The sequence below is a fragment of the Panthera tigris genome, chromosome D2, assembly GCF_018350195.1.
Source record: "Panthera tigris isolate Pti1 chromosome D2, P.tigris_Pti1_mat1.1, whole genome shotgun sequence".
NCBI lineage: Eukaryota > Metazoa > Chordata > Mammalia > Carnivora > Felidae > Panthera > Panthera tigris.
This window is the reverse complement of record NC_056670.1, coordinates 19,515,813-19,527,717: the sequence shown is the minus strand read 5'-3', so window position 1 is coordinate 19,527,717 and position 11,905 is coordinate 19,515,813. Positions and strand designations below refer to the sequence as shown.

Genomic DNA, 11,905 nt, shown 5'->3' with positions numbered 1-11,905 from the left:
TACAACTCTTCTTAAAAATGACACCCACTCAAGTTTGGTAAGCATGCTAAATAATTAGAAATGTATTTTTTTCAAGTTAAAACATTAAACTTTCTAGCTTTCTTTAAAATCTGCAAAGATAACCTGTTTATTTAAATCACTTTTTAACTGGAAATTTATAAAAACAGAGGAAAGCATCATTTTAGAATTTTCTTTATAACATCTTTAGTAAAAACTGGATGTCCTCTTTCAAACTGTGATGACACCAAATGATAAAAATCCTAGCTTTTAAAATGTTAAGAAATACAATGTCCATTTCATCTAGAGGGGCATTTTAATGAATTAAACTAATGTATTTTTCAGGTCTATGCTTTCTTCAATGTGGGTGACACTGCCTTATACTCATCACAGTACTTTAGTAAATAATCCATTTAAAATGTGATCCAAGACAAATCTCAGCATATTCTAAATTCTCTTCTATAACAAGGGACCAATGTATATCATCCTCTAGACTTTTAATACAGTAAACAGATACAAACCTAAAGAAATAGAATTTTTAGAATCAATGGCAATTAATGCTAAATACAACAGACCTCATTTCCACAATTTGGAATTAATTTTCATGCAAAATTTTATAGTTTTTATCCTTACTTATAGATAATTTATTTCTTTAAGTAATCAAGACAAATAGTAGAAAAAGCATTTTATTTATATGGAAAAAGCTACATTAATATCTGTAAAAGATGTCAATATAATATTGCCTATACAGAAAAAAAAATTCAAATGTGAATAGCAACAAATAAAAGTTACACATCTTCCTACTTAGCAGTGCAATTAATTCACATTGCAATAAAGTTAAGTCAAGTATAACAAAATCAAAACAAGTGTTTCTCCATAATCAGGATACTGAGAATTACAGTGTAAAGATCATTTCAGGTTTAAGAAATCTGCACTCAATCTACAGAATACCCTAAAACAAGGGAGACAGACAGTTAATTCATTTAATTACCAGTTGTTGGGTTTTTTCAATACTGTTCACAGGAAAAAGGTAACGAGTTTAGGTACATGTACATAGAATATATTTAGTCTATACAGTAAAAAAATACAAATTATAAAGTGAGCTAACAAAGAATGAAATCTGAATACAGATTTATAAAACTGATAACATCTTAGACAACACATACAGTATTTCTCATGTAAAAACATCTAGTTTCAGCAAAAAATAATTTGGTTGCTTTTCAGATGCACTACAGATCTTGTAAGCTGAAGATGCAGATGTCCAAGTATCTTAAAAACCATAATAAATGTCTTTCTCAATGCATACAAAATGACAAATGCTCTCATCACAGTCTTAAGGGTATTTTTGGAAGTCTGTCTTGCTTCAGAAATACATGTAAAATGGATAAAAATCAAAGATTTCATGGTACAATGAAACAGTAAACAGTGCTCAATTTACTGCTAATGTTGGAAAAAACCTAGATTTTACAGTACTCTGGTATATATGAAAATTTTTTTTGTTTTTACATTGCATATTTCTGAGTCCATTCTCTTGCATGTCTGTTGTATCTGTGGGCATACAAAAGGGATATAGTAAAAACATACAAATTGAACCTTTTAGAAGACCTGTTTACATAAAACTGTATATTCTACCATCTTAAACTTAATTGCAATAATCGTTCATATGCCAATTATTGGGTCAATGTGACTTAGACCATACATTAAATAAAACAGAAAACAAGTGATTTTTTAACTGATGGATTTCTCTACAACCAATATAAAAAAATACCTAAGTTATTAACAAAAAAATGAAGAAACCAATTTCTAACAAATCTATAAAAGCCAACCCTGAATGGGCATTAATCTGTAAACTGTAAATGAATCAATGGTACCAGCAAAATGAGGCAGCTTGAAAATTAGGTCAGGGTGGAGGCAGTTAGGGATATCTTCTCTTCTGGGGAGAAGATAAGGAATATAGTATTCAATGCTTTCCAATTATCAAATACTTTTATTTTAAATTTATTACCTAGAACTATGGATAGTTCTTTCTATCAAAAAACATGACATATCATGCAAATATAAACATGTACTATTAAATAGTAAAGGATTAAACACTATGTAGGAAGGAACAATATTTTTTATAAAAATATTTTTAAAAGATTTAAAAAAGATTTTAAAAAAATTTTAAAAGGAACAATATCTTCCATTGGAAAGATAATAAGCACAATTAAATGGACTTAAATATATTAATAATACTTATGTTTTGGCAGACTACCTAGAAATACTTCTAAGCAGAAACTAATATAAGTAAACACTTACTTTTCTTTGTCTGATTTATAGATTTGTGCAATATCTGGTACTAAGGGGTCATCAGGATTAGGATCACAAAGTAGAGAACATATGGACAATAAAACTAGATTGAAAAGAGAACATCACATTAGATAATGATCTATTTTATACAATCACATGTATGAAAATGACTTTACTGAATATAGACAATGAACTTACAAAGAAAACAAAATAAAATAAACATATTAAATTACATTTTAGATTATCTTTGGTTAGGAGCAAGTATTTTTAATATTTAAAATTATAAAATTACCATACAATGTATATAATAAAAAATTACTAAAACTTTTGAAGTTTTAAATTCTATTTGAATTTCTACTTATTTAAAAAATGTGCATCTCTAAAGTAACTATTAACAACATTTAAACTCAAGAGTTCTCTACAAAAATATTTTTAGGTAATACGTATACACCCCAAATATGGTACCTAATTCAAAACATTGTTAGAACGTATCCTAACTTTAGATATTTCTTAGAGATATTTTTGTATTTTAATGAGAAAATTATCTAATGCAGAAGATCTATGTTCTAATCAATTCAAATTAAAGCAATCAAATTACAGTTAACAGTCCAAAAACCATTTCGGACTCATGTTTATGCACTTTTTTACTTTGGTGCTATAGTTTGCCTACCAAGAAGAAACATTTGTCAGATTTTTTAATGAATCTTTTATTCCATACACATTTGTATCACTCATTTAAACATAATGTGAACAGTTATCAATACATAGCTTGTATAGTATATTAAAATATAAGTGAAAATTGAAAAAGTAGTTGTTTACTGCCATGTCAAAATACAAATTCAAATAGCTACATTTAAAAAAAAATCTAAGTATCTGAAAAAGTAAGGAACAAGGACTCTGGTTCCTCATTTTTCTGCTTCAATTGCATGCTACCACTTCTGAGGGGGTACAAGGAGTCTTTGGAACAATATTTCATCTTCACCCACCTCTATGTTCCTTTACCTTTTCCTACTCTTACAAATCCACAAGTGAATGTATAAAGCAGAGTTAATTCTTAAATGATACAGACAAGGGGTTGCTCAGGGCTAATGAGAAAACTAATATTTTATTCATCTTCCTTATCTGCCCAGTGAAACTTTATGCCTTGTATATTAAACCAATAGGGTAGATTATCTGGGCCCACATCCCTAGAAAGTTTCCATACTAAACTCATGATAAAAAGCAAAATAAACCATTTAAAACATTAAAAAGTGAAAAATGCACAAATGAACAAAAGTATAAGCTACCCTATAAAATAACCAAGAGGGAAGTTCTTCATTCCCCACTCTTGCTGTCAAGAGCCAGGTGCCCTTATTTCACGATCATGCACACAAATCAAATGTTTTAAGATAAGGAAAAAGGTAGTAATAGTTAACATTCATTTGAGTGCTTACTATGTGCCAGATGCATAGTGACCTTATATGGTAATACTATTATAATCCCCATTTTACAGATGAGGAAACTGAGGCTATTAGAAATTCTTCTTAAAGGATAGTTTCCAGAAGCCAACCATACTAATTAATATTTATAAAAAGCTGCAAGAGTTAGGAGATAAATGCTTAACATCTGGCAGTCTGCCATTTCTTTTATATGTGTAAGTACTTAAGCACTTATGCCAAATGAATTTCATTTTGTGATACCATTCCAGGAAAAGAGTATATTAATTTGAATAACCCTTCAACAGAAAATTTTTCCTACATCTACTGCATAACAGTTACACTATGTGAGATTTTTTAAAAAGGCACTAGAATCGACATGAACATTTTAAACAAATATTTTTGGTCAGAAAAGCTGCCAGTCATAATAACTAGCTGACCTGAAGGGCTACTACTTACCTAATATTTGAAATAATTATGGCTGTGGATGCTGCTTCCTATAATCCTTATCACTTTTATAAAAAATAAGTTAAACATTCAGATAGCATTTATTTAAAAGACATTTTAAATGACCATAGATTCCTCCCCTGAATCCTTCAAGAGAAATAAGTTTTCCTAAATTTTAAAAAAATTTTACAAAAAGGGAAAACTACCAAATTACTTCAGGGGCAGATGCTTCTAACTCAAAACAATATTTTGAACAGTCAGGTTCTCTTCTGCTAGAGAAACAAGACATGAATTAAGAGGGCTGGCACAGCAAATAGTATTGGCTAATAACAAAAAGGCTTCAGATAATCTAGGGTACATATCTGATAATTTAGCAAAGAACAAAACTATATATCTGTGAAAGATGAGAATCCGCAGGGATTATGTTATCAGTCATTACAATAATGTTATTGATTATTCAAAGTTTAGAATAACATGCTAAATGTAGTGCATTATTCTAAAGAGTGAAATGTGTCATTCATTTTAAATCAGTTATCAGCCTAATCAGGTATTTCCTAGATGAAGTAAAAGATATAAAGCTTTACTCATTACATCAACAATCCCACATAATAAATGAGGCAGCTGGTCCCAAAATCTTATTTTTACTCTATCTCTGTCTCTCTCTTTAAAGCCCAAACTAAAGGGGCAAAATGTCAACAGGCTTATCCAAATTTCTAGCTCTAACATTTAAGATTTCTCTCATTTTATCATTTATATTTGCCCATCAACCCCTCCCCATAAGTTAATTGCTAAAAGCAAAAGAGTAATAGAAGAACTAGGTAAGAAAAGCAAAATCAAAGCAGGAGAAAACACAGATTTTTTTTTTTAACTTTAGTCCCTGAATACTTCCGCTAATACTTCCCTAAATATTTAGTCCCTAAATATTTTTTGTCTCACTGTTATCAGCTGTTATAAATCTGATAAATGAAATTACCTTTTGATACAGTCAGAGCTGGTGACCATTGTGACCTCAGGATATCAAGACAAATACTTCCATTACTGTTTATGTTTGGATGGTAAATTTTTGTTGTGAAAGCAATCTAAAAACAAAACAAAAATGTGACAATCCATGATAGCTGGTATGACTGGCTGAGTAGTACCTGAATAATTAACCATGACTTCCATCATCCCTCAAAGTAATCCTTTTCTTAATTTGAAAATCACTGATACTTACAAGTGATGCCTGGATCTACAAATAGAGTGCTGACATTGTTCCAGAGGCAAGTTGAGGGGCCTCAGCCTATTACTTATCCTAAGGAATCTGCTAACAATTCTAATCTTCCACAAGAGTTATTGTTATATTGTTTCATAAATATAATGTTAATCAGGTGTTCTTAAAAATATAAAATAATTATTTCAAGTGACAGAATTTGTTAACAAATCTGTCCCTCCTTGATGTCACCATCATTTATTTTCTCTTCAGGTCTAGTCTAAATTTAATTTAATAAGAACATGTTTTTATTTTCCCTACCATACTTAATAAAGGGGCTGTGTCATATTTACTTTTGTAGTCCCCAATGTAACAGAACATTGGAGGTGCTCAATAAATTTTTGTTGAATACTTAAGAACTGAGAAATAAGGTCAACTTTGGAAAGATAATCCTCTGAACAGAAAAGTCTGATTTTTGGGGGCACCTGGGTGGCTCAGTCGGTTGAGTGTCCGACTTCGGCTCAGGTCATGACCTCACGGTCTGTGAGTTTGAGCCCCGCGTCGGGCTCTATGCTGACAGCTCAGAGCCTGGAGCCTGCTTCAGATTCTGTGTCTCCCTCTCTCTGCCCCTCCCCCGCTCATGCTCTGTCTCTCTCTCTCTCTGTCAAAAATAAATAAACATTAAAAATAAAAATTAAAAAAAAAAAAAAAAGAAAAGTCTGATTTTTGACCATTAAAAAATTTCCCAAACTACATATATATCTAATGAGGAGGGGGGAAAAAAGGTAAAGAAGCTAATTTATAGTATATCAGATACCACCTTTTGTTTTACAGATATAGTCCAATATTTGAGTAAGAAAGCATATTTTAGATACAGTGATTTTACAGAATAGTTTGAACATGTTAATCTACCCAAAGTCTCTGATATCATGAACATATCTTGGGGTAGAAAGTAAAATCCCTGATAAAGGAGTCACACCAATCATAAAACTAAAAATACCTTTGGTGGCTTAAAAGGATAGTCTGTCGGAAAATGTACAGTGAGAAAGAAGACTCCACCTTGATAGGCGCTATCAGGCTGAAATTACAAATATTTGCATCAGTGTTTGGTTATTATATTTATTTAATAACCTAAGATGATTTCCCCCCAAATATATTTGAAAAAAAAATGCCATCATTTTGTCATAAGTTCAAATCATTTACCTTGAAAACAGGTTTCCCTTTGCAGGTATGAAGGAAGACAACAATCATGATGGTTAAACATAAAAATCGCACACACACAGTGGTGTGACTTACTCAAACAGGTCTGTTTGTGAGTAAAGATTTTTAAAGATCAGTATACACGCAAGATTGCTTTGAGAAAAGAAGAATTTTCTGCAACAGTAATCAGTATGGGAAAAAAGGTTAGGGCTATGTTTACCTTTTTATTTATAAAACTTAAGTTCTGATAGTCCTATAAGAAAGGGGCAAGAATAGAGATAAACTAAAAAGACCAAGTTATAAAAAGGAAAGGCTAAGTAACACACAATGCAGACCTCCAATCTTCACTTAGTAACAGTTAAACCCTAAAATTCTATTTTGACTCCTTTATATTTAATTAAATTTATCATGTTAAACTACCACTTTGGTAATAACAGCAAGACTATCATTACTTCCTTAAGTTTCTGCATATACATTAGAAAACTGTACAGTGTAATTATTCTTACTATAGTGTTTAATTCTAGTTCATCAAAAATTATAAGGAATGTGGAAAATGTAAGTAATTACAATCAACAGATATGGTCTGCTCAGATATTCAAATCATATTATAGAGTGGCATGTATGCATTACTAAAATAAAGGGGGGATGAGTAACATCATTTGTAACCATTTGCTACATGTGATTCACCTAAGAAATATCTGTGAAGGGCTATAATTCAAGTGGTTAGGGTGGGCCTTTTAATAATAGTATTTTGAAGGTTCTTAGTAAGCAATGAAAAACAAATACCTAGATTCTTACTGTTGTTATTTAAATAAATATATTGCATTTTACCCTTTGGTAAGCTAACTTAATATAACAATTTAGTAATTTGAGACATTTTCCGAGGACTCCAGCTCTGAAAATTCAGTAATTGCTATTGTTTTTAAAAGTGAAACACAAGGCAATATGATTAAAACCTCTATGGCTTACTAGATACAGCTCTTTCAGGGGAGGGAAGAGAGAATGATGTTCATGGAAACATGCTACTAGTATACTCTCACCCAGAAGGTTGTCAATGCCCATTCTTATGCAATCAGTTTTTTGTGCACGAAAGAAAAGCCTGTTTCAAGTCATAACTGCCTCTTAGGTATAGAAAGAAATAATCTTAACAAAGGTGGTTAAGTGTTAAGAAAAGCCAATCATAAAATCACAGGTAATTCTGAGTTCAGTACAATACACCAAAACTAAAGACAACCAATTGTGAGGTGGCAAAGACAGATCCATTGCAGTATCTCATCCGTTCTCTCACACATGCGAACAGTGAAGAAAGTTATTGTAAACTGGTGCTTGTTACTTGCAGGTATTCCATTACTGAGTTAATGAGACTCATTTCTAACCTACAAAACTTGGTGATGTGAGAATAATGCTTAGTTCTGAACAACTGACTTTTGTGTTTAAAAACAGATGGGGCGCCTGGGTGGCTCAGTCGGTTAAGCGGCCGACTTCGGCTCAGGTCATGATCTCGCGGTCCGTGAGTTTGAGCCCCGTGTCGGCTCTGTGCTGACAGCTCAGAGCCTGGAGCCTGTTTCAGATTCTGTGTCTCCCTCTCTCTGACCCTCCCCCATTCATGCTTTGTCTCTCTTTGTCTCAAAAATAAACAAACGTTAAAAAAAAATTTTTTTTTAAACAGATAAAGCAAACACACAGCTGGTTGCACTATGCATGATCCATGACTATGTGTAATGATCAAGGATGTGGCAAAGGAAAAATCACAGTGATCCTAGCAAGTATTTGCCACCATTGCTTTAGAAAATTATCATAAATCCTTTAACTGTATTTTTCTTCCTGAGTGATTCAGAGTACAAAAAAACTCCACCTTAGCTACAAACATCTGATCAAAGGTGAAATGGCAAGAATGAAGTATGGCTGAGAGAATTAATTTCATATTTGTGAATCATACTTACAGGTCCCATAATAGTTGCTTGCCAGTGGAACACTGAAACAAACAAAGGAGTTTTGGAGTCATTAACAAGTGTTCAAACCTATATCATTAATGGTAGCAAAATCCTAGCAAGAAAGCAATGCTTACAGTCATCTCCCACAGGTCCAGCTGAACAATGAGCAGGTGGGTCACGTTGTAGATCACTTAATTCCTGTAGCAAAGCAAAAATACTTAAGGTTAATTGTTTTTCCAGTGACACAATCATAATAATTCATGAAGACACAAACTATTGTCTTTGTATAGAATAGACACAAATTACTTCAAAATAATTTTAGGCAGTTCTATTCAAAATATGAAACAGCCAATGTACTGTTACTGATTGGTAGAAGAGGATGGGAGGTATGAAATTCCTTCGTGAGATAGCTCCAAACCTTGAAAAAATTAAATTGATTACAATAGTTTTTCTCTAATATTCCTAAGGCAAAAATATTTATGAGTATCTACTGTACGCAAAGTAATTTATGTAAGTGCTAGATATATAAGAATGCTATAGAGGTGTCTTGGTAACTCAGTCTGTTAAGCATTCAACTCTTGATACCAGCTCAGGTCATGATCTCATGGTCATGAGATTGAGCCCCATCCCTGCTTGGGATTCGCTCTCTGCCCCTCCCTTGCTCATGCAAATGCTCTCTCATGTAAAAAAAAAAAAAAAAAAGCACCTATACTATAAGAATATATGAAGAACGACTTCAGTAGGTTTACAATCTACTTTGGGAGTGATGGCTGACAGCCAAATGGATATTGAAAGAACAACCTGAAGATTAAATGGAAAGAAAGGAGAGAAGTCAGGCCATATTTGAAAGCCTGGCACATTGATTCATATGCTCTTTTCTGCTCTCAAGGAAGCAAATGAAGGATCATGGAAATGACAGTTGGCCAGTCCTGGGTTGACATTCTAGTTCTGCCATAACTAGCATCACAAGCCTTGGAGAAATCATTTAACTTCCTTACCTTCACCCCAAATTTGAAAGGTATAAATTCAATATAAAAGATTATACATTAGGACTGAAGTACCCACTTCAAGTTTGGAAGATCAGAATGTCTTTGAGGAAGTGGCATCTAAGTTGAAAAATAAGGATGAATGGGAATTTGTTTTGGGAGAAATGAGTGACACTGTGAGGTAGAGTGGCAAAAGATGAGGCTGAAAATGTAGGCCAGGCAGACAACTGAGAACAATACACATCATACCAAGGATTGGGGGTTTTAAGAAGCTGCATGACCTGATTTGAAAGATGGCTGACTGGTCTTTGTATAGAACAGATTAGAGATGCAAAAGAGGAGAAGCTATTAGTATAGGTGAGAAAAATGAGGGCTTGGGGTGGAGAAGTAGCAATGAGATAAAAGTGGATAGAAATGAGATGTTTTGAAGAGCTTACCTCTCACAGGGTTTCATGATGAAATTACATGTATAGAGTTAAGGAGAGAGGTCACAGATATTTATCATGAAGATTAGTGGCAGCTAACATGTACTCCATGTTTTATTGTCCTAACCACTTCAGGGGGTAGGTGTTATTATGGTACCCATTTTACAGGTGAAGAATAAAGGCAAACGTTTCACTGTGTCTCTTTATAACTAGTATAGGGTAGAAGTAGGATTCAAAACCTGGCAAACTTCTAGCTTTTTAGCTTCACAAATGTAGATTCCATTACTGAGATGGAATACTAAAAGACAAAGTTTGTTTGGAAAGTACACATATTGAAACAGGGATCCCTGTGGTATCAAAGGGAGATTCAGTTAATCATGCATGCAGATCTGGACTTTAAAAGAGAACTAGGTTAGAAACTGGAAAATCGTTGTCTCTACCTGGTACTTAAAACTGTTGGAATGATATAAACCTTTCCATGGGAACACATTTAAATACTGAGTTTCATCAAATCTAAGATGCCATCGAACATAAATTACATCCTTATTTTCTGTACCAACAATTAAGAAGAAATGCTACCAATTAAGATACCATCAATTATAAGATGAATCCAGATTTTAGACATGCTACAATGAAAAATATGTGCACCTTAGAATCACTGTATAATTACAGCAATGAGTTCAGTGTTCTAACAGACAAATATGGAAGAGGATGTGGTAGGAAAGGCCTTCCTAAGAAAGTGACATATGAGCTTAAAACTGAGCCAAATGCAAACTCTGGTCTCCTTCTTCCAAATCTTCTCCAGTATATCTTGGTACTTTCATTTTGTTTTTGTTGCTGTTATCTTCACAGCTGGTGCTATATTCTTCTTCCTGATAAGAATTTAACACAGTTAGCAGCTTCTTTGCTCCAGGTATAGTTGAACAATAAAGAGGAAGATTTCAGTCTTTGACTTAGCAAAAATGGTCAAAAAGCAAGGCTTGGAACTTCAAGTCCAGGTGCCATTACTCACTTGCCATATGATCTTGGGCAAAACATTTTTTTTTCCTCTCTAAACCTTAGTTTTCTTCAATGTAAAGTGGCATTTGTACCTTTATCCATAGTTTCTATAACAAACAAGAGAAATGATACATGTGAAATGTACAGCAATCCCTGACATGTAGTAAGCATTCAAGTAAATGTTACGTTAATATGGAATGGATAACTGTCCAATTCTCTAGTAGCAGAATGCAATTATTGAACAGTTTAAATGACTGGGGGAGGGGTGTTCCCAAGTCAAGATCCATTTTAGATGACTGTGCTTTATTTAATAGTTTTCTAATCTGGGCTTTTAGGAGATTACTTCTGAAAATATTAATCACGTTGAGTTTTCTAAACATTAGTGTAAATGGATAAATAGGACTAGTTTGCCCTTATCTTAACTACAAAACTAGTTATTTAGAAAATGAGTTTCCATAGTTAAAAAACTGGAAGTTATAAATAACTTCCATACAGCTTTTACAGAACTATTGTATGTGTGAATATATCAAATATATATAAATACATAAATTTATTTTGTATACTAACAACTCCATATTAATTTTATTTTTAATAGCCTTGAATCATGTTCAAATTTTAAATGTTAAACTGTTCTTCAAATCTCCTTAACATATTATAGAAAAATAAAGGTTATCTTGTTTTTATATTTTTGTGCCCTGATTCCACCTCCTGTTAGGAGCAGTTAGAGCTCAGGACAAGAGAGAAAATCTCACAACTGAACTGTAAAGGTTACGTTCTTAAGTTGTCTATTTAAAGCTCACTTATTATAGGAAAGAAGCAGCTAACAGTACATCAAACATTCTTAACAGTGAGATTGATCATTAGTTACTAATAATGACACTAATGCTTAGGTGAGGAGACTAACACATCCTAGACTTTTTAGGTGTCTAAATATCTAAGGTTCTATACCTTTCTTAAACCACATCTCTAGAAATATGCCCTGATATATTTGGAAATATATAAATGAAACTATTTTGTCTAGCTA

General features: G+C 32.7%; 1 protein-coding gene across 4 annotated transcripts in view; it reads right to left on the bottom strand.

Annotated features, from left to right (window-relative positions):
- Window positions 1-667: 667 nt before the first annotated feature.
- Window positions 668-11,905, bottom strand: part of UBE2D1 (ubiquitin conjugating enzyme E2 D1) — a 29,012-nt gene continuing 17,774 nt past the window's right edge. The window contains exons 2-9 of one of the 4 annotated variants that reach the window (XM_042960475.1): window positions 10,895-10,988; window positions 9,895-10,754; window positions 8,606-8,669; window positions 8,481-8,512; window positions 6,338-6,415; window positions 5,122-5,227; window positions 2,296-2,389; window positions 668-1,545 (exon numbers count right to left, since the gene is read on the bottom strand). In XM_042960475.1, the coding sequence (XP_042816409.1) occupies window positions 1,500-1,545; window positions 2,296-2,389; window positions 5,122-5,227; window positions 6,338-6,415; window positions 8,481-8,489 (333 nt within the window). In that variant the 5' untranslated portion in view covers window positions 8,490-8,512; window positions 8,606-8,669; window positions 9,895-10,754; window positions 10,895-10,988 and the 3' untranslated portion in view covers window positions 668-1,499. Of the gene's footprint in view, window positions 1,546-2,295; window positions 2,390-5,121; window positions 5,228-6,337; window positions 6,416-8,480; window positions 8,513-8,605; window positions 8,670-9,894; window positions 10,989-11,905 lie in introns of all 4 variants that reach the window. The other 3 variants (XM_042960473.1, XM_042960471.1, XM_042960472.1) reach the window with 3 other exon arrangements.